Below are 25,595 nucleotides of genomic sequence, written 5' to 3'. Positions count from 1 at the left end.
GTGTCTACGCACCCCAAGCTCCTTTGTGGGGTTGTTGCAGCTGTTTCCGACAAGCTCTCTCAGGAGCAGAGACTCGCGGCGCTCCTCCTGCTGCAGAGCCGAGCACCCATCAGCGGGAGGCGGATGCAGCAGCCCCGGCAGTAGCGCCAGCGTCGCAAGTGCTGGACGTCCACGCAGTTCCTTCGCCGTGCACCAGTGCAGCAGAAGCAGCAGCAGCAACGCGTGCAGCAGAAGCAGCAGCAGCAACAACGGCAGGAGCAGCAAAAGACGCCTCCGAGTCGCCACCTTCTGAAATAGGCTCCTTGCAACTGCCTTCGCAGCAGCAGCAGCAGCTGTATGTACACTGGGGCTTTACTGCGGCGGATGGACGCAGCTGGAGAGAGCCTCCTGCGGCTTGTGCCTTCCCGAATTGCGTGCGCGTCGCCAACAAAGCGGCGCTGCAGTCGCCGATGTACCTCTGCAGCTGCTGCTGCTGTTTCTGCTGCTCAGCTCTCCTGCTTTCCAGCAGATGCAGTAGGCCCTCGATGCGCAGCGTGAGCGACGAGGTGCTTTCGGGGGGGCACTGCAGCTGCTGTTTGGCTTGCAGCAGCTGCAACAGCACTGGCAGCAGTGCGTCTGCTGCACCCTCCACTGCAGCCCTGCCGGAGCATGCGGCTAGCAGCGGCATCTTAGCGCAAGAAGACGTCAGCAGCAAGAGCAGCGGTAAAAGCAGCAAGAGCACCACAGACGACGAGTGCTGCGGCAACAGCAGCAACAGCTGCAGACATGCAACTAGGGGCCCGGTGTACTGCGCGTTTGTGCGACTCGGCTGCCCAGTGTGGATAACCTCGAATCGTATTCTCAGAAGCGGGGAGAAGACGCAGCCTCAAGAGTCTCAACGGAAGGCGATCGAGTTTGTTCTTCACAGCGCAGTTCATGGGTGGCTGAAGACGGAAACGAATTGCAACTACTCCGTGGACTGCGTTGCAGCGGCGGCGGCTGCAGAGGCCGCTGCGCTGCAGCAGGCTGCTCTGCTGCTGATACGCATGCAGCAGCAACAGCAGCAGATGCCGCTAAGCCTCAAGCAGAGCTCCGAGCCTTTGCTCGCCGTCCCCACGCTGCTTCGCCTCCGGTGTCTGCAAGCCTCAGATAGACTCCGTTCAGCGGCAGAAAAGGCGCAGTGCTTCCTCCTTACGTGGTTCTTGGGTCGAGCATTCGCTCTTGATATCTTCGTCAACCAGCAGCAACAGCCTTCCGCAGCAGCAGACAGTTCGCCTCTTCTGGCAGGTGTACAGCTAGGGGTTGGAGGCAAGTGGTGGCACTGCGTGAAACTGCTTCTTGGCGGGACCCCCCTTCTGCAGTGTTTCTCCCTCACGGCAGCAGAGGCGGGATCCTCTGATGCTTCGAGCGCTTTCGCTTCCACCAGAGACACAGCGCAAGAACCTGACGCACAAGCTATAGCTGCCCTTGCAACCCTTCCCTGCTTCGGAAAGGGTTGCGCTGGTCTGTGGCGTCTGAGGCTCCTACTGTCTTTACAGCAAGCACCACTACAGCAAAGACCGCTTGCTCTCCACTTTCTCGATAGTCAGGGAAAATCACTTGACCTGTCTCTGCAGCGCACAGTGTCTTCATTCAACACGGCGGACGAGACTGGCGCGCAGCCTCAGCAGCAGGAGCTGCTACAGTCGACAAAGGAGGTTATTTTGTGGGAGCTGCAGCAGCAAGAGTCGCAGGAGGAGAAGGAACGGGAAGAAGAAGACCAACAGCAGCAACATATAGAGCCGCAGGAGGAGAAGGAGCAGAAAGAGGGGGAAAAAGGAGACCAACAGCAGCAGCATCTAGAGCCGCAGGAGGAGAAGGAAGGGGGAAAAGAAGACAAACAGCAGCAGCAAGAAAAGGAGGGGGAAAATGAAGACAAGCAGGAGCAGCAAGATCAGGAGGGGGAAAAAGAAGACGAACAAGAGGGGCATCAAGAGCAGCATCAAGAGCAGCATCAAGAGGTGAAGGAAGAGGAAAAGGAAGAAGAAAAGGAAGACAAACAGGAGGAGCATCAAGAGCAGCAGGAGGAGGAGCGCTCCGATGGCAAAGAAACCCATCTTCGTAATATACCGTCAAAGCGGCCTTTCGCATGTAGAGGCGTTGGTGCCGCAGCTGCAGCGAATACGGCAGCGACGATTGCGCAACCCGCTGCAGCAGCAGCAGCAGCTGCTGCTGCAGTGTGTGATCCTCCTGGTACATCGGCAGATTACGATGGCAGCACTGCGAACCCGCAGACGCAGCGGGGGGGGGGAAGGCTGGAGGATACGTCAGACTCTGCAGGTGCAGCAGCACTGGCGACTGCAGCTGCAGACGCGGCAGCGGATACGGCTAACGCAGCGACATCAGTCGCTGTACGCGCAGCAGCAGCAGCCGTTGAATGCAGAGCAGAGCCAGCAGCAGCAGCAGGGGCAAACTGTGCGGCTGTGGCAGCAGCAGCAGGGGCTCAGTCCCAGTGTGCAACAGCGGCTGCATGTGTCGCAGCAGAAGAGGCGAGTTCGGCTAAAGCGGCAGAAGTCTCGGCAAGTGGTGCAGCAGAAAGGGCTTTCTGCTCCCAAGTGTGGCGCTTGCTGCTGCCTTCTCTTTTGGATGGAGCTCAGGATGCCTCTGCTATTGCGAATGTCGACAAAGTCTTTTACGGAGGTCTTCGACTGCTAGCTTGCAAGTACGGTGACTTCACATTTTTTTTCTTTTGTGATGTCTTTTGGTGGTGTTCTCTTGGCGTCTGGCTGACCCCTTTGGCTGCTGTCTTCGCGGAGGGGGTGTCTTCCCTCCTTTGCGTTGCCTCGCCTTTTTTGCGTGTATCAGAATGCTTCGTCTGTGCGAGACGTTTCCTTTGGTCGTCGGGTTGCCTTCGATACTTGGAGCGTGTGTGGCATGGGAGTCTGGTGTGCCTTTTTTCTCTGCGATCGCGTGTGGAAAAAGGTCTTTTGAAGGGGTTGTCTCTCACACACACCCCGTGTTCAGGGGGTGCTGTGGTGTGCTGCCTGTGTCGGCTTCTGTGGAATCTTTGGCGTGCTTGCCTGAGCCCCTAGTTGCACTTTTCGCCTCTGTTATATGGCGCTCTCAGCGGCTGCCCGTATCCGCCGCTTGCTTGTTTGCTGCCTCAGGAGGTATGCGTCATCGGGAGAAGAAGGGGGCGAAGTCGAGATGGCTCTTGTGGAGGAAGCGGCGGGGGTAGTGTTGCTGCGCCTTGTTGCGCTGCTCAATGAGGACCACCAGGAGGGGGGGAATGTTTCCTCGCTGTCGGGATCGTCCTCTCCCTGTTATTGCCACTGGGGCCTTATTCTTGATGACAGAACGCCTTTGCAGCTCGCGACTGCGGCAGTAGACGAGTGCTGTGCAACGGCAGTTGCAGCTCTCTCGGCACTTTCCTCTTCGACTGCTGCTGCTGCTACTGCTGCGACATCGGCGGGCTTGTCAGCCACGGAGGAGGGGGGAAGCGGCGCGCCGCTTCCCCCCTCCTCCGTGGCTGACAAGCCCGCCGATGAGCAGGCTGCCCTTGCTGCTGCTGCTGCTGCTGCTGCTGCTGCTGCTGGTCTTTTACCCTCCGCTGCAGCGGCGGCAGAAGAGCGGCGGCAGCAGCAGCCACAACAACAGCAGCAGCAGCAGCAGCAGCATCAGCATCCCCCGATCATTCCAAACGTCAAAGGCAACCCCACTGGTGCAAATAGTATAACGGGGCAGAGATGGAGACAGCCCCCAAAGGTCTTCTGGCCTGCCGGCTCCGTATCCTCAGACACGCAAAGTGTAGACACGCCCATGTTGCGTGTCACTGTGGGGAACAACGGGGTGCTTTGCGCCTCCGGCAGCAGCAGGAGCAGCAGCCATGATGCTAGTAACGGGAGCGGCGGCAGCAAGATTTGCTGCAGCAGCTGCAGGAGCATTGTGTTGCATGTCGTAGACCTCAGAATTCCCCGCAAAGTTGACGGCAAATCAAGTGAGGGGCTTTACACTGCATGTGGCTCTTTATGAAGAGCCATGATAAAGCAACCATGAGCTTTTTTCTGCCATGACAAAGCAACCATGAGCTTTCTCATACCACAAATTTTTGTCGGCGTATTCCCATGCTTGCAGATCCCGAATGTGCATTACGCAGCTGCGCGTCTCCGCTTTCCCACGTTTTCCTTCACCAAACGTTTGAAGCGAAAACATGGGAAACAAGATATCCATCCGCTGATGTGCTTTTATGCGACTGCAGCGATCGGCGTGAGCTTTGTTCTGCGGTCTGGCCAGCCCCCCTACCGGTGGCATCACTGTGCGCAAGCGCCGCATAGCGGCAATTTCTGCATCGACGTGGCAAAGCCCCTGCTTTCTCCTAGCTTGAAGCAGCAGCTGCTGTTTGCTTCTGACAAACTGCTCATGCTCCTCAATCCATCCGATTCGACGGCGGCTGCTGCAAGTACATCCGCTGCGGCAGCCACTACCTCCAGCGAATCAGGAGCCGCTTCTGCGCATTTCGCGGGGAGAAGGAGCGGCACGCTTCGACACTATGCGGGGCATCAGCAGCAGCAGCCCTCGCAACCCCACCACCACCAACCCCACCACCACCCCCATCATCACCAGCATCATCGCCAGCAGCAGCAGCCGCAACACCACCCGCACGAGCAAGCGGCGCAACAGGGGGATCAGGAGTCCAGTCAGAGTTCAAGCCAGCATATGTACGGAGAGTTGGAGCAGCAGCAGCCGCAGCAGCAGCAGCAAGTCTGGGGATATGCCAAGCGCCGTAGCAGCTTAACGCCTCGAGGGGGCTCAAAGAGCACGCGCGAAGCCGTGCAGCAGCAGATGAAGCAGCAGAGACGGCTGTTGCATGCGCTCTTTGAGTCGTCTCGCTTTCTGGCGAATCCGCTGCCCCCTTCTCCACAAGCTCCTTGGTATGTCGGCGGGGAGGGGGAAGAAGGGCAGTCAGACACCGTCCTAGGCGACCTTGAAGCCGTCTTGCAGTGCCTCCACAGACTCCTCAAGGAGGACGTTTACGACAAGAAGGCTGTCAGCTTTTGGTCTTGGCTATTCGCGTTTGTTGTGGTGGAGCTGTGGGGCTGGCAAAATGTGCAGCAAGAGGGGTTTGTTCAGTTTCTGCTAGCTCGGCGGGAGCAGCAGCAGCGGGAGCAGCAGCAGGAGCAGCAGCAGCAGCTTCAGCAGCAGCAGGATCGTTCCCAAGAAGAGCAAACAGCGCAGTTGCAGGGATCTAAGAGGCCAGAGCTCCCGAGAATCCTCAGCTTGAGCTGTTGCTGTCCACCCCTGGCGATGCGCCGCTGCCACAGCGACGCTTGGGGTAGCGGCTGCTGCTGCTGCTATGGCTTTGGGGGGGGAACGGCTGGCGCGTGTGTACAAGACAGAGACAGCAGCAGCAGCAGTCCTTCTCGAGGTCTTTGCTGCTGCTGCTCCCCCTCCTCGCGGGAGGCTGCTTCTCGTCTCCCGCAGCCGCAGCAAAGTCGCTCTACGAGCTGCGTGGAGGCTGCAGCAGCAACTGCTGCAGTGGCTGCTGCTTCTGCTGCTGCTGCTGGAGCAACGGCAGCAGAAGCATCGCAGCAGTGCTTTTTCGGCGGGGAATTCGAGGCTCCACCTCCCCGCCTCCAGGTGCCGCTCATGCCCTGTGTTTCTCCAGCAGCAGAGCCGAGTCTACAAGCAGTGGCAGCAGCCTCAGCTGCAGCTGCAGCGACGTCTGATGTCTGCAGCCCCCTAGGCACCGCATGCTCGCCTTGCAGCGGCACAGCAGAGGAAGAGGCTCTCAAGGCCGTTGCTTTTCCACTGCTGCCGTTCACGGCAGCGGAGACAGCAGAGCAGATCTTGCAGCTGCTGGGGAGGCACTGGAGTGAAAGTCTTGAGGCGAGGAGTGTAATCCGTTTTTGTCTTGGAGCCTTGGCACCCCTCATCCTCGGCATACGCCTCATGCAGGTAAATGCAACAGCATTAGCATGAGCTGCTGCTGCTGCTAATGCTGCTGCTTCTTTGCATCTGGCTGCGCGGCTCTGCCGACGTGTAAAGGCGTTGCGTGCCCAGGGAGGGAGGGCGAGACGTTTTCTGCAAGCTTTGCCGCGCGAGCGGCTGGCCGTCTAGCTAGCCAGCCATGCATGCAGCTAGCTTTTTATGAGGACTCTCTTGGCTTGGCTTTTCTTTGCTGGCTAGCATTTTGGGAGCTAAGAGCGAGGCACCTGCAGAAATTCGCTGGATATATTCTGCGATAAGGAAAGCTCGATTGACACAACAGCAAGCCTACAGGGCGATGCATTGCTCGCGCGGTGTGTGCCGCACGCGTGTTGTGCTGCAGGCTCTTGACGAGATTCTTCGATCTGCATATGCGCGAACTGGGGACCCCTTGTTTGCCGCTTGGGCTGCCTCTCTCTCTGTGACGCCTCACGCAGTTTCTCCCTTGCTGGTGTCTGTGGCTGCCTGCCCTTCGGCGACTACGGACTGCTCTGCAGCGGCTGCGGAAGCAGCGCTTGCCTTGGGAATGGACGCAGCACTTCTCAAGGCGTTCACTGCTTACTGCCGAGCTGGGGGTGATGATATGGCGGCTTTTTGGGAGGCTCTCGGCATTTCGCGTGCGACGTATTGCAGCCTTCGGGAGACAGAAAGACACCTGCAGCAGCGAGCGCAGCCGAAGGCGCAGGAGGAGGAGCAGCTGCAAAGGGGATCGCAGTTGTACATCCCCCTGCAACTTTTTCCAGAGGGGCTTGCCGCGCAGAAGTCGGAGGCAGAGCTGTCTTCTCAGCAGGTTGCGGAGACAGCCTCAGAACGTGCTTCTCCCCTCTCTCCAGCGTATGGCGACGCACCGCTCCCGCCGATGGAAGAGAAGAAGCTCGGGGAAGTTGCGATGCAGCAAAGCGGAGTCGACGTCTCCGTGTCGGAGTATTTGCAGGAGCTCAGCGTTCCCCTCTCGCGGCTGCAGCGTCTCTTGTTTCTTCTGGGGGCACAGCAGCGGGTAGGTCTTGAAGCCTGTCGGGGCAGTGTGCAGGAAGTCTTCTCCGCAACAACCGCGGGGGGGAAAAGAGAAGGAGGCGCAGCGGCTGCAGTCGATCCGAGAAGCTCCCAACAGGTTGACAGCACCCTCAGCAGCAAGGGCAGCATCAACAACAACGAGTGCCGCAGCTACTGCCTTCCCGAAGAATTCGCAAGGGCTCTAGCCGTCCCTTCTGTGCCGTTGGAAGTTGCTCTCTACTGCAACAGACTGCAACAGCCGTTTCAGCAGCCGTCTTCCCATCACCAGCACAACACCGCGTACGATCGGTATGGGGATCTGCTTCTGCAGCTACAGGCAATTGCGAGTCACCCTGCTGTTTCGATGTGCCCTAACGACTTTTCTTCGCAGCAGCGGCAGCAACAACAGCACCAGCAACAACAGCACCAGCAGCAGCAGCAGAAGGAGGAGAATGAGGCACAACACCCTCATGATGAAGAGGCCAACGGCAGCGTTAGCACTTCCTGTGGCTGCTGCAGGAAGCGCTGCAGCTGCCTCGAGCTGCTGCAGCGTGTAGGGGCCGTGCGGCAACTCCTGGCTGTTGCACGAGAGAACAGCAGCAACCGAGGCGAAGAGGCTGCATGCGCCGAGCTGCTGCTGCTTGAAGTGTCGGTAGACTCGCTCTATCAACAGCTAGCGAGCCGTGTGCTGCAGCAAGACGCGTATGCGAATACTCTGCAGCAGAAGATCCTCCTCAGCTGCAGCAACCCCATTCCCTTTTCTCCCGTGCAGCAGCGGCAGCTCGAGATGCTGCTGCAGGCTGAGACACAGGGGGCGTCGAAGGAGCAACTGGTCCTGCAGCGGCAGAACCCGCTAGCCGCTCCCCTGAAGCTGCCGGCACTCACGCGCTCAGGGGCAGATGCAGAGCAGCAGCAGCAGCAGCAGCAGCTGCACCTGCAGCAGCAAGCGCAGCAGTTTAACAGGATGCTGCAGGAGCTGCCGATGCCACCATGTCCTCGACTTTTATTCCCCTTGATGGAGCCTCTCTTATTCACACTGAAGTGTCACTATCCTTGGTAGGCATGAGCCTGAGTAGCAGCTGGTCGTCAGCCCGGCAGCCGTGTAGCTCTCAGGATCTCACAGAAAAACAGAAAAAAAATGGCGCAGAAGTCTTGACTGTGATTCTGCACGCGGCATGCACGGTGATTGAAGACGACGCCCTGTCTCCCGTGATTATTAGGCAGACTCCATTCAAGAGCAGCGTAGCAGCTGAGTTTCGTCTTTGCGCCTGCAGGTTTGCTGAAGTCTCGGTAATCGCAGGGGACTGGTCTGCTTTAGATGGGGAGGCTGTGGAATGCCACCACAGCTGCCAAGGCTGCTGCAGCAGGCGTTTGATTGCACACGGCAAAAGAGAGGCTGCAGTCCATACAGCAGCAGGTGCAAAAGACAGGGAAGCAGCCCGTGAGTCTCACGTCGCCTTGCAGCGACTCCTGCGGCGTGCTCTGCTGGAGCGCCTTGGACGCGCCATAGGACGCTTAGTGGACTTGAGCCAAGAGCACTTCAAGGAGAAGCTTCTGTTCTTTCTTCAGGTGGGTATCCACGTGCAGCACCGCATGGTAGAGGCTCTGGGAGCTGGCTGCCGTTTCCTTCATTTTTGCCTGCCTACCTGCGATCGCGACTTCTCTCGCACTGCAAGTGTCGCGACACTGAAGGGGATTTACGGGGAGGCGTCGATGTGAAGGGTGGAGGGAAGGGGGGTGAGGAGGGGAGAGGAAGGGGTCGCGCTTCAAGGCTTTGTGTTGCTTGCTGCGTCTCCAGCGGCGTTCAACGGCAGCATGCGCACTGCTTGCCGGTCCTGTGGGGTGCTTTTACGCAGGCAGCTAGCGAAAATTCTGCAGTCGCTAGCTGGATTGCTCTGGGTGTCGTCCAGCAATCGTTACTGCACTCTGTGGCAACCGTAAGACGCTTTTCTCCTAGGGGCGCTGCTTGAGACTGTGGCTGTGCCGGTATGCGCTAGCCAGCTAACTAGCGACGTTGTGGATGCGTATAAAAAGGCGCTGATGCATGTAAGACAGTTTTTGTGTTGCCGCGATGCATGCTTGCCAAGGTGGTACGTGTTGATGAGGCATGCTTTTTTGTGCTTCTCACAGCTGGGGGAAAAGACTCGCGAGTTGCGACGTATCGCCCGTCTCTGTCTGTCTGCGTCTCCGCAACTCAGGTTTCTCACCTCCTCGCCTTCACAGACTCCATTTCCCCCGGATGCATCCCCATGCCCTTCACGGTAGCACCCACAGAGGCCACTGCAGCAGCAGGATCTTTGCTTTTTCTGCCTTATTTGACTACAGCAGCGGCTCTTCCGCCTTCGCCACAGCCCCTTCTGCTGGCTGCCGTCTGCTGCAATGCAGAGGAGGAGATACCCCCGTATGTGAGGGCTATCTTGCTCTGTCCTGCTGCAGCTGCCTTCCTCCCCGCTGCAGCGCAGCATGCAAAGCTGCAGTTGCTGCTGCTACTGCGTGAGATTCAGCATCAACAAGCCCTTATTGAGCAGCAGTTGCAGCAAGAGGGAGTCCTTCCAGCTGCAGAGGCTGCGCAGCTCGCGGAGGCAGCAGCTGCCGATGCAGCAGCAGAGCTCTCAGAAGAAGAGAACGAGTTCGCGGCACCTCATCCGTGTGCAACTTTTGCCGAATTATTCCTGGGGGCAGCAGCCGCTGCAGCAGCCGGGGCAGCGCGAGAGGCGGAAGCGCATGGCAGTCGCTCGGCATTTTCGCTCGTCGCGACGGCTTCATTCGTTCCTGGCAGCAGTAGCAGCTTGTTGATCCGTTGCCGGACGCAGCGGTGCTTCTTTGCGGTGTGCAGAGACCCCGCTTACTTCTTGCTGTTGCTGCAGCAGCTGCAGCAGCAGCACCAGCAGCTGCAGGTGCAGTGCTGGCTAGGACCCCTCGTGCATGCGCTGGAGGGTGGAAGGACAGTGTATCCGTCTCTACAGCGCCTTCTCCAGCAGCTGCCGATTCGGCAGAGATACTGTGTCGTGCTGGAACGCCGTCAGTTCGTACTGGAGCAGCTCCGCTTAGCCGAAGAATGGAAAGACACTCCGTCACTGCTTACACGGGATGCGGAGGTGTGTTGCAGCAGCAGCAGTTTCAGTGGCAACTCCGTTCGCGTGCGGAGCACTGTGACACAGCCGAGCAAGGCTCAAGGCCTCCCCGAGCATCTGCCGCTCCTGCTGACGATTTCAGCCCCCAACATTTCGCCGTTGCACTTGCCGGAGCTTGCGGAAGAAGAGCCGAGTCTGGTGGCAGGCGAAGAGACAGAGGCTGCGGCAGAACTGCTTGCAGAAGCAGCCGCTGCAGCGGCTGTGCGACAAGGCAGCGACGAGTCGCTGCTTCTTGGGACCAGTCCTGCAGGGGATTTGCCGCTTGGCAGTTGCCCAGTGGTGGGATCGGGAGCGAGCGCTCCAGCTGCCACTCCGCTTCGAGCGAGCAAGACAGCTCGTCTGGAGCCTGAAGGCAGCAGCAGCAGCAGCAGCAGCAGCAGCAGCAGCAATAAGAAGGGGTGTGCAGCAACGACTCCGCGAGGCGAGGCGTCCATGAGGCCTGCGCTGACGGCAACTGCCCTGGGATCGATGCGGCGGGTGGGAGGCGCTTCTGGCACGCGCGCTTCGATTCCAAAGCCTGTGGTTCTCGAGCACAAGATGTGTGCAAGTGTCTTTCAGACGCAAGTGCGCCAGCGGCCTTTATTTCTTTCTTTGTTTGATGAGGCCCGAGATGAGCCGGGGATAGAAACGGATGATGCAGACGCAGAAAGCGAAGGCGAGTTCGAGAGGAGGGCGGCTGCAGCGGCAGCAGCCGCTGCAGCCGCTGCTTTGGACGCCCCTCCTCCGGCAGCAGCGAAGGCTATTGCCGCAGCTCGTGAGTACAGCAGCAAGCGACTGCGTAGGAGAAGCAAGGGCCGACTGCACAGCAGCAGTCTCCTCTCGCAAGGCTCTGGGGACAGGCAGAGAAGCTCTATTCGATGGTTCCTCGACCCTTCCTGCTTTCAGCCGCATCATGTGGGTTCCAAGTGCCTTGGCATCGCAATGCTGCAGCACACCCAGCTGCACGACTCTCTTGCAGCTACGGCGGCAGTTCCCTTTAGAGCTTTGGAGTGCTGTCTCGCTTTCCCTCCGAATGCCTCTCTGCGAAAGGCCCTCCAGCGGATTTGTGCCGCCCTAGATCTTGCAGCGGAAGTCGCAGAGCTAAGGCAAACGAACGCCGCTGCAGCTGCTGCTACTGCTGCGCGCGCAGCAGCGGCAGCCTCACGCGCGTTGGGGGAGAGGCCTCCGGATGGGGAAGCCGCTGCGGCAGCAGCTGCGGCAGCAGCAGGAGGGGAGGGCCCTTTGCTGAGAGGTTTTCTGCAGCTTGAGAGGCTTCTGCGGCGGGCGAGACACTTGGTCCATATGCTGCAGGCTCCCCCTGAAGTGCTGCACGATTTGCACAACTTCTGCGGGGGAGGGGGGGCGACATCCGACGGTTCTTCGGATACAGCTGTCTCGCCGAGCTACCGCCTACGACTGCTGATGCTGCAAGACACGCAAAGGCTTTGGATAGGCATTCTCTCGGTGTGGGCTACCCTCTTCTCCCCCCCTGTCGTGCTCGCGCTGCAGAGGGCCAAAGTCAAGCACTCAACGGTATGTGGCATAAATAAATGGATGGCTGCTAGCTAAAGCTCTTGAATATAGGAGTCCGTGTGTTTTCGGGGGGAAGGGGAAGAAAGGGGAAAGGGAGGAAAGGGGGAACGTGGATCCCATGCTGCTGTGCTGTGCTGTGCTCCGACCATCATGGTGGGCATAATATAATAAGGCAACGTCAGCGTAGCGCTGTGTGCTTGGCGTTTGAGGAGGGCAGACGGAGGGAAGGAGGGAGGGGGGAGCGAGGGAGACTGTCGCTCGCTTGCCGCTCTTGCAGCGGGTACAGCCGTCGCTGCTGCTGCTGCTTCTGTTGCTGTTGTTGCTGATCTACAGCAGCAGCAACAACTAGAGGACTGGCGTTCAACCTTTAGCCCGCACGAACCTTTTGCCTTTTGTGTGTGTAATGATGGTGATGATTTGCTCGCAGGTACGCGTCGCCGTGCTGATTCAGCTCATTGAATGTGGCAGTGGTGCTGTATCCTTCCTTTGCCGTTCTTCAGCGCCTCTGCCCTTTCTGGGGGATGCGATTAGTATGAGCCAGTCCAGCAGCAGCAGCAGCAACAACAGCAGCAGCAACAACAACAGCAGCAGCACCATCAGCAGCAGCAGTTTTGTGGCAGGCGAAGTAGTTACCGGGCTTGGGGTGTTGCCAAGAGAGACTCTTCAAGGCGTGCGCGAGATACCAGGTATCCCTGGGCAGTTTTACGTTCGTTACAATACGCCGGAGCAGGGGGGCGGCTATTCCGATTACTCTCTGGAAGTCTCTACCGGTGCGGCTGCCGCAGATGCAGATGAACCTGAAAAAACGACGCCGCGCACGGCTTTCCTCCATACGGCTGCCGTCCGATTTGCATGCCCTGAGGCGTACCCGCACAGATCTGCTCTTGTTTCCATGAGAGGAGGAGGAGCAGGAGAAGAGGACGCAGCGTCCTCAGCAGCAGCGGCACCAGGGCAGTTCTTCGCGTCGGATGCTGATCTCGACACCCCGTCGAGTCTCCTCGGCACGCCTCACCAGGAGCAGCAGCAGCGGCACGAAGCGTGTGGCTGTTGCTGCCGCGCGGCAACAAGGTGCAGCTGCATAACAACGCCCTCCGGGATAAAGATGTCGCAGCCGCGGATGCTGCGGCTCAGCAGCAGAAGCGTTGCGTTGCAGGCGTCGGCAGCTGCGCTGCTGCTGTCAGCAGACTTCAGCGTGGAGGGTCTAGAGGGCCTCATGGCAGTAGATGGCATGGCTGCCAGATTGCTGCCGCAGCGGCAGCCTCTGCTGCTGCGGCGGGAGCAGCGCAGGAAGCAGCAAGGCCTGATGCACCTCCAGCAGCAGCAGCAGCACTGCTACGCGCAGCAGCAGCAAGGAGGCCTAACGAGCACTGGAGTGCAAAGGGTTCGCCTTAGCTACAGAGACTGCCGCTGGCTCGAAGACAGTGCTCTGCGGAGAGACTGCCTTCTTGCGGCCTCTACAGCCGCCGTCGAAGCCGAGGCAGCCTTGGGGTACCCGCAAATAGTGCATGGCATTTGGTGCCCAGCAGAGGATGCAGACTCCACCGTAGTGGGAAGGGGGGCAGATAGTGCAATAACGGCAGGCGCAACTACTGCCCCGAACTCTACTTCTTGGCATAGTGTAGGCAGGCTAACAGTTCTCTCGTCTCGTTCGGTGGTGCTGCCCGAAGGAGACAGCTGGGGATCTGGCGATCCTGACGCTCCTGAAGGTCTGCACCTGTGCGAAGATATTCTCCTTCCTGCACGCCCCCCCACCGCACCAGAGTAGCAGGCGGTGCTCGACGGCCCAGTAGGAAGGGGGAAGGGGGGGGGATGAGGACCTTATCAAGCAGCCAGCCTTAACGCACCGGCCAGCGAAAATTCCGGATATTGGCGTGCCTCTCTCGGGTAGAAAGCGCTTAAACGCTCTATATAGCGGGGGGGCCTCAAGGGGGGGTGGATATCCTCAGCAGCTCAAGCAGCGTTTGCCGCATTATAGGAGAGGTGCTTCCCCGCACGCTTCTTCACCAGCATCCTTTGTGCATGCATCACCTTTATGTGCTCTTTATCGAGGAATTTATCTCGAGGCTTCCATTGGGATGCTGCTTCTAGTCTCGGTCTGCTTCCATGTGCAAACATTTCCAGCAGCTGTGCAGCTGCGTCTCCTATATTTCCGCTGTTTTCGTACGATTTCGGAGAGTTCTCTGTATATACATAATATATATATATACATATATTGTGGAGCTAAGCTCTCTAGCCCCGCGTGCTTGCGAAGCGCTTCTGCATGTGCATGTGCATGTATGTATTGTATTTATGGCACTAGATCTGTTGTACAGGTTGTTGCACAACAACCGCTCTCTGACTCGGGTGGCCAAACGTTGCTAGCAACTGCGTTGCGCAAGATCTTCCTGATTTCGGTTTTTCCCTTCCCCAGTATACAGATGTGATGACGCTCAAGCTGCTGCAGCAAGAATGAGCAGAGCTAGAACAGTGGAAGGGCAGCAGTATTGTTTCAGTAGAACAGGAGCGCTCATCTTGGCGTTGCCGTTGTTCGTTCTGTGCACAGTCCCTTTGATCCATTTAAGGCGTGGCCAGCAGCTGACTTCTTTATTTTGGCTGTGCCTTTCTCTTAATCTGTGTTTCAGTTTGTATTGGTAGCCCGCATGTTCGGCTGGATGCCGTGTCTCACCCTCGCAATCTAGCTCTGCATCCCTTCCCCTTGCAGCGCGTCATATCTCGCCTTGCTTAACGACACATAGAGCACAGAATAGCTAGGGAGGGAGGCTCACACGAAACCGCACCAACAACTGCCTCGAAGCTCTACCAGCAAAGGCAGAAAATCCCTCCTGAGCTAGGCGGTAAGCATATATATACATGTGAATATATATATATATATGCATATATACTTATGTAGGGGACTTATAGGACTTCGCAAGCGGACGTAGCCGCAACAAGCAATACTCACACACACAGAGGGAGAGAGAGACAGGCCGAGCGCCTGTCGAAGGCCACGTTGTGACGCAATATCCCGACGTTGCGACTTCGAACAGAGCGCGTCTCTCTCTGCCTGGGCTTCTCGTTTCGTGTAACAAGGGTAAGGGGATTATACTACACAGCGACGATTTCAAAGGACATGCACAGTACAGGGAGAGGTACAACAGCGTGTTGCTCGAGGTCAGAAAGGAGTAGATACACAAAACAAGAGAGGCAGATGAAGGTGAAAGCAAACAGCGGGATAGAGATAGAATGGCTCGCACACACAAACAGACAGCTGCAACAAAACAGCGCGTCTGTAGCGGGCTAAGCTATACTTGGGAACACAAGGAAACAGCCAAGCATTGATCGTCTGGACTGGCAGCTCTTCGTGGCTGATATTGCTGCATTGTACAGTTGCTGCATTAGGGTAATAGTCAAAGCTGGGTGGGGGAGGCGTCAATGCTTCGCGGAACTAGCAGCAAACCCCCGTCCTGCTTACAGGGTCTGCAGCCACGCGCATTCCAGCTGCCCGTCTCCCGTTATACCGAATTCCAGAGGGTTTGATCAGGGCAGCAAATGGAGACAGCTCATCTGGAAGCCTCAGTAACCTTTTCTGCAGCCTTTAACCAATAGTCTACAGCTGAACGTCTCCCTACCGAGGCGTAGACGGAGCTTCTCAGCGTCGACAGAAGCGCTTCAGCCTCTCCTGCATGCACTTTCTTCCCTTTGTAGCAGCCGCGGAAAGAAATTTTCAACACGCAAGTGGGACCTTGTGACCATGCTGTGGAAGGATGCGTTACAAGGGGAACATTCTGGACGTGCCTCTCTTAAACATGTAATTCCTCCGTGCTTCTACTCTCGTTACCCATGAAAGGTTGTGCTCCTCTGCAGTCATACTCCCTCCCCCTATCTATTGTTGCCCCCTCCTGCCTGAACCTTTTCCACCAATGCTTCTCCACCCCCTCATTTTGGCAGCTTTTGCTTTACCGCATGGTTGGCTGTCCACCAATTAATCCGCCTACGGCGCCCTTCATTGCCTCACCCCTTTTCGACTCAATGCTGCACGCCGCTTGCAATATGGCTCGACAGAACACCCAGATGCACCTGTCGGCGTCTGGCTACCCCTCCTTCTAAATTGCTCCTCTCCTCATACCTGCCAAACATCTGCTTCCTTTCCAACAAAATACGTTACTTCTCCCTCCATACCCTAACGAGGGTCTGCTAGCTGGATGCATCGCCGCAGACAGAACGCCCCTATCCCTCCCTACTATCGCGCATCGCTTCGCTTGGCCATGCGCCTGCCCAACTGAACAGTACAACAAGTGGGCAGCACCCACCCCCTTAGACCCTTTCGTCGCTTAAGGCGGTGTCCGCCGTGGTTGAAGAGCTTTGCGCTCTGTACCGACTGAGCTCTAAATCGGCAAGTGGCGGTTGTTATCCAAAGGCTCTTATGCATCGAGAGAAGGAAAATATGCAGACGCAGCTGCTGCACGCTGTGCCGAGTACAGATCCCGCTTAGCTGCCTGCCACACTTGCACAACCCCAATGTGCATCAGGATGTGGCAGCCCCAGCAGCAACAAAAGCAGCACGTGAATTTGCCGCTGTCGATGATGGATGCCGACGCCACAAGAAACTAGCAAAGAAATATGGAGCGCGCTATTGTTATTTCGACACAGCAGCAGTCGCATCATGACAGAGAAGCTGCTGCGGCAGAGAGCCTCTGTTGCAGTGCCGCAGCCTTTCGGAGGCTGTTAAGTCTGTCAACTATAGAATACATGAAAATACAGTTGTTGCTTCATCTCCCGTGCTGACACTGTCAGGCCGCCCGAACCCTCGCCCTCCTCCCCTCCCCCTCTCCCTCCCTCCTTCCTCCGTCCTACACTGCCGCTAGTAGTGCTTTTGTTGCTGCTCTCCAGCTGTGACTGCTGCAACCGACACTTGAAGCACCACAAAATGAGCCATATACGGGATGCACGAGCGGTGCAGAATTGAGCACTTTGCAAGCGCGCTTATATCCCTCTGCCTCCTTATCCATCCATACCGTCCGCATCTAACGCTCGCTTTGCTTGAGAATGGATGATGCTCCTCTCCGTGTTCGAAAGAAGCCACACACTACGCGAAGGATGAGAAAATTCGGGTACTACCCCTCGCCTTGGTCTCTAGAAGCCAGCCGACCTCCCCCACTGCTGACCCGGCAACATTGCGATAGTGCCCTGGACATAGAGCGAGTTTGGCTCGCTAGCTAGCCCCCTAGTTCTTCCTGCATCTAGCCAGACAGGTAGCACGCACCAAACTAGCTGCTAATGGCGGGGCCGCCGCAGAGCTTCAGCAGCATCTGCTGGAATTCTTCAAAGTCAACCTCCCCATCGTTGTTCTTGTCGACTTCTGCCAGCACGCGGCGCCATGTCTCCGAGTCAAACTCGCTCACTCCAAAGATCTGCAAAGAGCAGACGGACATGACATATCAGGACAATTTCCTGCGGCTTCTTTCCGTACGCCTCCGTGTTTCGTGCAAGCACAAAAAAACGCAAGCCGAGTGGCACGACGCGCAGAAGGCGTCAACAAGCCGCTACGGCAGACACCAAAAATGCAAGGCCGGTGGCAGCAGACAATACGGAAGGGCACGAGGCAGCACACAGAGAAAAACGGCCTGCCATAAACGCAACGAACCGATAGACAACGACAACCACCAACTATAAAAGCGCTTCCCCACATGCGAAGGCTACTTTGGGGATAGAGAAATATACTTTTTTCCCCATACCGGCACCACCACAAAATACACATTCATTGCCTTTCAAAAGCACCGTTTGTCTGCGTGCCGACAAACCCTAACCACTCAAATACATATACGTACATATACATACATACAGCCGAACTCTGATCACTATAGATATCCCTTGGCTCTTCCTGCGCTTCACGTTAGACACATGCACGCAGAACCGCCTTTCCATCACCCCACATCACCCAATGGTAAAGTGTGCAAACACTAACGGTGGCTAGCTCCGAAGATGATATTTTTCCAGAGCCGTCCGCATCGAACATGCCGAAAGCCCTCTCTAGTCTCTGTCTCGACAACAGCGTCTTGCGATCCATGGCGACCGTAACAAACTCTGCACAGAGAAAGGACACACATCGCACCCACAATAAAAGCAGAAAAGGCGTATGCTATCCCCCGCAGCTTCATAAAGACCACCGAAAGTACAGCCCATCCGAACAGGTCACTCTACAACTGCATGCCATTCAAGTAGATGTCCTTTCACTTCATGAAGGTATGCCTTCCCACAACGAAATCCATGTACAGGAAGATACACATAGCTCGCAAATAAGAAAGAAGCATACACACATATAAATTGATCAGCCACGGTACAATGCACAGTCCAACATGTGTGCAGCAAACACAGACACACGCACACAGAGAAAGAGAGAGAGGGACAGACACGCACACGCGCATGCGTCTTTCCTGAGGGAGGCAGAACAGGTATTGCGCAAGTATACACCAAAAAGCAAAAGGATACATCCGCCCTTCAAGTTTCCAAGTGTAAACATGTTCACATACAGATGTGCATCCAAGCACCCACAGGCACCAGACCTGAATATTCAATAAATCCGTTCTTGTCGAAGTCTACGGCTTCCAGAACTTGATCTACTTCATACTCGATTGCACTCTGATCCAACGCAGAGACGTCTTCGCCCTTTAGTTTCATGAGCTCCACGTAGCCCTCCATCAGTTCTGCAGACCGCGTGCGAATAAATACCAAAAACACAGCAAAAATCTTTCCTCCCCCAGCTCGTGGATGCGCCACCTATACGTCTAACGGCTGCTTGCAGGCTTTATAAGCCAGCTCGACGGCGGCTACACTGCAACGAGCGGCCAGAAAGAGCCTGTCTGACCAGTCGCAACTCACCCTGTTTATCTAGCTGACCGTCCCCGTTCTTGTCCATTTTTTGAAAGATCTTGTTGAGTTCAACAGTTTCCTCATTCGTTGTGAGCTTGCTGCCCATGTAGAGCATCGCCGCAGCCGCCAGCTTCTGTGTGCCTTGGAACTGTCTGTGCACCGCAGAAACCACCACAGCGGTTTCAACAGCTGTTGCAGCAGCAGCAGCAAGAAAGAGCAACGCCCAAGCACATCAAAAGGAGCCGGTAGGCAGCTCCAAAGAGGGGAAAATTTCAAGGAAGGCACGAGGCAGCGTGCAGCCGCAACTACCTGCAGCGCTCCCCTCTCGTTTCCGTAGGGCGCAAACCGCCGTGCATCGACTTTTAGTACTCTGTACGTGAGCAACCAGCTAGGGTACTGTACACTTAACGAACCTAATATTCAGGATGGTGCTCTCGAGCGATGGCACGTCAATGGAATCTGTATCTGCATCTGTCTTCTTCAACCACTCGTGCTCTAAGGCATCCCGCGCGGAAATGCGCATGGTCGGCACGTAGGCGAGCATCTTGCGAATCAGGTCCTTCGCCGGCTCGCTCACCTTCTTCCACTGCGATAGGCACCACAGAGCAAACCCCAGCGCGATGCTGCCCATGGAGCGGAAAGTGATAGCACTTGATAGACAGCCGGAGCACAACAGGAAGCCCGCAGCAATCGACACGCCAGGAGGTAACTTCCTCTTCGCGACGCCAATGCAAAGAGATCACGAGAATGCAGCAAGGCGCATAAGGCACAAGCCAAGGAGGTTTTTTGTTGACACGGACAGCTATGGTATTTGTAGACCTGCACGGATAGATATGCGATATATGCACAAAAGACACCCAACGAAGGAGAAATAAGGCCACTCCCACAACAGAAGGAATCGGGTTGCTTGTTAGCAGCGGACCTGTGGGAGATCGAAAGTGAACTTTCCCTTCTCAACCTTTTTCAGAATATCGAATTCATTCGCGCCATTAAAGGGCGGACACCCTGGTCAATCAGGCACACTCAGCAACAGAGACGCACTTTCAGAGGCTTGTAGGGGGAGAGAGCGCTAAAAACCATGAACAAAAAACACTTGGACATAGAGAGAGCGAGCGAGAGAGAGAAAACAATAATCATTAAGATAATAAAGTCTATCTGCTCCCACCCCTTCCGAGCTGCTGTTCAACTAACGTTTGCGCAAGGAGACACAATACACCCATCAGCCCTAAAACCCACATAGCACTTACAACAGCCCAGAAACATCTATGAACCCCGATGAGAGACAGCTTCTCCCCTCCCCCTCCCCCCATCTTTCCTCTTTCCCCGCTCTATTCGCCTTACCAGAGAGCAGGATATATAAAATGACGCCAGTAGACCAAACGTCACACTTCTCATCGTACGTCCCGTGAAGCACCTCGGGAGCAATGTAATACGCCCTAATACACAAACAGGCACACGCATAAACACACATACATACACACAGTAGCAGCAGTAGTAGTAATAATGATAAAGCATTCGAGCAAAGAAACGCCGGACGCACGCCTTGCCAAGATACATAATACGCAGCCCCTGCGCAGAGCGCACTCAGCGTTGGCAGAGCAAGCAAGGGTAACAGAAAGATGGTCTGCACATGGCACTATCTGCCAAGCAAGCGAGAAAGAGAGAGAACGAGCACCTACGTCCCGATTTTATCCTTCATCTTCTTCGTTGACTCGAAGTGGGTCGACAGGCCAAAGTCAATAATGCGGATATTGGCGTCCTTCCGCTTATTCTCGAGCAAGAGGTTTTCCGGCTTCAAGTCACGATGAACGACCTTGTTTTTGTGCATATACGTTATCCCAGACAATACCTGCCGAATAATGCGGGCCGCATCCACCTCGCTGAAGCACAAGAGCGACAGACACACCTGCAGCATCGTCTTGACCAGCGCTCTCCTTCCTTCCGCGAGAAAAAAAATCACTTCTAGTCTGGTCTCAGGCATAAGAAGACGCGGTGATATATTTCTGCACGGACGTCGACCAATCAGAGAGAAACCCTCATTAAACAAACCTGAAGCGCTTTCTGCTGATGATTTCATCGAAAAGCTCTCCGCCTGTATACACCTCCGTCACAAGGTAAAAGTACCCCTTATCCTCGAAGAACTCATAGAGCTTCATGATGTTTGGATGATCAAGCTTCTTCAAAAGCTCAACCTCTTTTAGCAGTAACTCCTTGTCAGTCTTCTGCTTCACCTGACGCTTCGATATCACCTTGACTGCATACTCCTGTAGCCAAAGGGGGAAAAACCACAAAAATACATATTTTTATGACCATAAATATGAGTATGTACAATACATACACATATTTATACACGTCCATATATACATATATATAAATATGTATGTGTTTGGGTATCGAAGGAGCTTGCGTACCCCTGACGCCAATCGGGAAGCAGAAACTCAGAGCGACATAGAGGCACGGATACTGACATGAATATGTATATCAATATACACATATATGCATGTATATACGTATGGGTAACGAGCAAAAGACGGAATGGCATATTGAGCACATGGCTGCACTTTTAACAACGGCCCTCCCCAAAACTGGAAAGACCACTAGCCAGCCATCAGCACAGCGATTGGAATTAAGGACAGAGAGGCGTCTGGTGGAGGCGGCACAAGAGGAATTTCGAGGATTCTAAAGAGCAGATGTACACACGCACGCATACATACGTATCGGGACAAAGAACGGCATAGAATGGTGTTTTGCATGCGAAATGTATGTATATACATATATATACATGTATATATGCATACGTATATACATATACATCTTGATGATGCAGAGGCCACAGTGAAATGTAGAAGTGTACATTCAGATGGCAAGGAAAAGAGAGGGCACAAGAGAGAAGGGCGTTCTTCTTCTTGCCCGCCTGCATCCTGCATGCATGAAGGGCCGTTGTGCAAGTCGATGAAGAACAAGCGGAGGACTGGCATCCACGGAAGTAGAGCAAGCAGATATTAGGCATATGGGGAGTGCGAAAAGGCCTGATCTCGTGTTCAGTGCATCGCCACCCCCACAGATACAAACACAATAGGCGCCGTACACGGCGCGTTTGCTTGTTAAAAAAATGTTGTTGCGTATGTGTGTATATATATATATATGCATGCGGGAGTAGGCCTATAACAAATGTGCCATGTACACGACGCACCTGTCCTGTCACCTTGTCCTTACAGAGAATCACTTCCCCAAAGCTGCCCTTCCCTAGAACACGCTGGCCTTTGTACCTGAGCACTCAGAGACGATCTGCCCCACAGCAGGCGTTTCAATCTGAAACAGCTACTACTCAAGAACGCGACTGCGTGCGTCTGTTACCAGACAAACGACGGCCGCAGAGCTCGAGAGTTCTCTGTCGCCAAAAAGTGATTACTGAAGGGACGCAAGTAGATAGACATGAATGCCACTCAGAAAGGCAAAAGGCAGCACATGAGGGGGGACGGCGGAAGACGAGGTGGACTTCGTGCGAGGCTAGAAACCAAGGCAAGAAGGCTTCAAGACAAGCCACAAAAAAGCATGCTGCTGCTGAGAGAAGGCGTCAGGAGGCGGTACTGAAAAGCGAGACTGCACGGGCTTCCTTGCGCCAGATGACTCCCTTACTTCCAAAAAAAATTTTTTGGAGGGGGGCGGGGGGAAACAGGGGCACGGCGGGTCAGAGACACCATGCGAGGCGCAAGAAGACAAAACAGTTCTGGTTCTTTTTTAAATACAGAGGTGCAGAAAGGACGACAGGATGCGCCTACCTGTCACTGAACGCTGCCGTTGAGTGTTGCACAAACATTCCAGGAGTGGCCGCCAACTTGTCGTCCTTCGTGGCTGCAACCGCACAGAAATGTGACAGACATGCACATCGCCGTTGACACTCCCGCCTTCAGGGAGGTTTCTGACGCTTGTGCCGTAGAAAACCCTCAATTCGCCCCAGCCAGCGGGCGATCGAACACCAAATCCTGCGATAGCAGCCATGGCTGCTATCGCTGTTTCGCCAAAGGTGGCAGCAACACATGGAGCAGAGATATGCATAATCGACTTGACAGGTGCGTTTGCAGAAAATAGCGAGAAAACACACGCATCAGTTAAAGGGCCTCCAGGGAGAATCGACAGTCCCTCAATGCCGCTTGACCCCCAGTCCTCGCAGCCTCTGCCTCCGCAATTGATCTTTCGAGCTTAAAGGGCACGGAAGCGTTTCTGCTGCTACGAGCCCCATAGCAGCCGCACGAATTCAATAGTATTGACGCCAAAGAAGTGCTTGCAACGTACCTGCCTGCTGCGGCTGCCTGGAGCGGTTCTCTCCCGGCAGGGAGGATTCTTGCTGCCCCATGGTGAATTCCGCGATACGCCACTCTCCCAAAAAAACTGAAATGAATCGGAACAAGCCCCTTTTAGAGAAGAAGTGACAGATATGCTACGGCAAGCACGAACTGCGGCGGCAGCTCTCCCTGGGCAGCCACACCGGCAAGGGATTGGAGAGAGAAGAAGGCACGTGCTGCCGCAGCAATGCACCAAAGCGGCAAACAAATAAGAATTCTAGTTTAGGGAGAAAACAGAAACATATAGGCGAAGGAGCAGCAAACACAAAAGCAACAGCCGCAATGCAGCTGCTCACAGTCGCACACTCAGCCCGAACCTTGTGGCTGCTGCTGCTGCCTGGCTGTGCTGCTGCTGCTGCGGCAGCTGTTGCTGCTTTTGCTACCCCACCAATGGTAGTGTTTTTAATTCAAGCCTCACAAATAGTGACAGCGGAGCTAGTCCTATTTCTTCCTAGTCTCACTACCGCCAGCCACAGCAGCACTAGGAGCCGCCACGCCAAAAGCGGCGGTATTACAAGAAACAGCGCGAGCACAGCTGTATCGCCCCTGCAACAATGGAAGCACTAGCTGCCTCGTATCGGAAAAAGCATGCTGCCAAATAAAGCAGCAGAAATGTGCAATTACAAAGAGGGAGGAAGCCAATGGAATCCCCTAAAAGTGTAGTCCATGCACCCCTGCTGCTGCTGCCACTACGATGCACTCGGGGCCGTGGCTGGTCTACGGTGAAGCTGTTTTCCTCTCTTCTACCAGATGTGTATACAGCTATCTGCAAATTTAGTTTAGCATATTCAAGTTGTTGGGGTTTTTGCTGGTACTACTGCTGTATCTGATTGCAGTTATTGCCGTTGCTGCGCTGGTTATGCTGGTGTTCGGATGGAGGGGGCGTGTGTCTGTGGCGAGGGTGACAGACGTCTCTCTCACTGCAACCGCTGGCTGTACACCCCTAGTTAAATCCCTGTTTGCTGATTCCAAGAAGCAGATGGGCTTTACAGGGACTGAGGGTGGCGTTTCTGACTCTGAAGTAGCTTTACTGCAGGAATCATCGAATGTGACGGCAGCGAACCAAGCTCTTCTTGGACACTTGCTACACCAGTGGGAACATTGAATCCAAGTACAAGTGAGTACCCACATCAACACACCAATGACCATGTAATTAATGTGTCGTAGAGGACCGCTCGTGTTGTACCACAACAGCGTGTACAGTGTACCTGCGCTTGAAACTTGGTATGTGCAGCTACCTGTGTGCAAGTACCTGTCATGCTGAAAGGGTATGAAAAAGCACCCCCTAGCTATTTTAGCTCGTCCGATGATATGCTCTGGCAGAAAAGGCACGTATGACCCCGGTTGCGGCAAGTTTTGATAGGGTGAGGTCTCGTACTTGGCATGTCACGAGGAACTTTACAGTTCGGTTGCCTCTTGAGCCGTACGTAGCCCTTGTTTTCCTCTGTTGCTTGCGGGCAGATTGATCCAAGCTAGCACAAGGGTGTCCATCAGCCTCTGGTAGCTAGCGGCCTTTCGTGGAAAGCCGGCGTGAAGCTGCGAATTCTACCGCCTAAGGTGTCATTCAGAAATCATCTCATCACGTTTAGAGCAAACGCTGCTGCAGTGCATGCCAGTACAGCACAAAGAAGCATGCATTAAGCTATATATAACGCTCTACTAAAGCTATCCGTGGGCAGGAGCCTAATTCCAACCAGCACTAGACTGGTAACAAGTGGATTCTCGTATGTCTTTCGAAAATCTGCCCCCTTCTGCTCGCGCCAACACGTAGTTCCTAGAATAAGGAAAGAGTGACACCTTGCAAGCTAGTGCCTGCATTCTCTAAGCACTCCAAGCCTTCACAGGAAGTTCCACATAATATCTAATGCACACGCACATCGAGCTAACAGCACTAGTCTAAAAAAGATTTTCGCGACGACACGCGAATCACTCAGTTTTTTCTGAAACTTTACTTACTACCTGGTGTAGTGGGAAGTTTTCAAGTGGAGCTGGGTCCGATGTAGCTTTGCCCCCGTTTCAGAACACACATTCGCTTGTTTCCTACCTGTACAATGTGACTAGATGCATGCAGGACGGGGGAAGGGTTACCGCTCTGTCGTCACTCCGCAGGCAGGCAGAGACGCGTGAGCAGTGCAGTCAATAAGACTAAACTGTGTTTTATCGTTCCAAGTGAAAATGTTCGGAAGAAAATGACAAACTAGCCAACAACGAAGGAGTGGCCAAACCAACACGGCGGCGGCGCGTGAGCTCGCTCTAGTCGGAACACTGAAATGTTTGAGCCTCCTGATACGAGAAAACACAAGACAAGTAAAACGACTGAAGGCATTTAAGGTACACACTAGCTCAGCTGTACTATCATGGCTTATAGGCCAGTCTCGGCATGCGAGTACAGCTACTGCATATTGCGTGGTCGATTGCCAAGCTCCAAGAGAGGCACAAGAATGAATATTGGGGTAACATACCTGCTAAAGCCTGTGCATAAAAATGAGTGTAGAGCACACCTTAACAGCATTAGCCGGTAACTTTGAAGCGATACATTGTTCGATAAGATTAACTCATATTTGCCACCTTTTTTTTGACACCAACATTGGCTTTTGCCCAAAAGGGCTTGTCAATTTTCTGTACCTCGCCTATTTATCAAAATTACTTGCCACTCAGGCAACCTGGTCTTCATGCTCTGGGGGGGTTCTGATTTCACGAAATACAGCTTGCACCCCACCCGGGGAGCAGCTCAACAGGGTGCGTTGAAGCACCAGCATGTCCAGCCTGCTGGTAGCTCGTCATTATTTAACCCACAAACGAACTCCGCCTTGACTGT

The 25,595-nt window shown here is 55.0% G+C and overlaps 1 protein-coding gene across 1 annotated transcript; it reads right to left on the bottom strand.

Annotated features, from left to right (window-relative positions):
* Positions 1 to 8,702: 8,702 nt before the first annotated feature.
* LOC34622033 (calcium-dependent protein kinase 4) lies at positions 8,703 to 22,788 on the bottom strand. The gene is made up of 13 exons (XM_026334571.1): positions 22,728 to 22,788; positions 22,214 to 22,286; positions 21,625 to 21,700; positions 20,481 to 20,695; positions 20,111 to 20,311; positions 19,773 to 19,867; positions 19,354 to 19,436; positions 18,845 to 19,017; positions 18,441 to 18,583; positions 18,125 to 18,265; positions 17,527 to 17,645; positions 16,849 to 16,972; positions 8,703 to 8,728 (listed from the first exon to the last, which is right to left on the bottom strand). The coding sequence occupies exons 1-13, from the start codon at positions 22,786 to 22,788 to the stop codon at positions 8,703 to 8,705; spliced, it is 1,530 nt and encodes a 509-aa protein (XP_026190356.1).
* Positions 22,789 to 25,595: the final 2,807 nt, after the last annotated feature.

Source organism: Cyclospora cayetanensis, unplaced genomic scaffold, assembly GCF_002999335.1.
Source record: "Cyclospora cayetanensis isolate NF1_C8 unplaced genomic scaffold, CcayRef3 CcayRef3_contig_11, whole genome shotgun sequence".
Lineage (NCBI taxonomy): Eukaryota > Apicomplexa > Conoidasida > Eucoccidiorida > Eimeriidae > Cyclospora > Cyclospora cayetanensis.
This window is presented reverse-complemented; position numbering and strand designations above follow the sequence as displayed.

Coding starts and splice junctions, on each gene's coding strand:
- LOC34622033 (XM_026334571.1), bottom strand. CDS start 22,788: ATGGGGCAGCAAGAATCCTCCCTGCCGGGAGAGAACCGCTCCAGGCAG. Junction 18,266..18,440: donor CGGTCAGCTAGATAAACAGG/GTGAGTTGCGAC, acceptor CGCGGTCTGCAG/AACTGATGGAGGGCTACGTG. Junction 8,729..16,848: donor GCTGCTGAAGCTCTGCGGCG/GCCCCGCCATTA, acceptor ACGCCGCTGGAG/ACGCAGCAAGCAACACAAAG.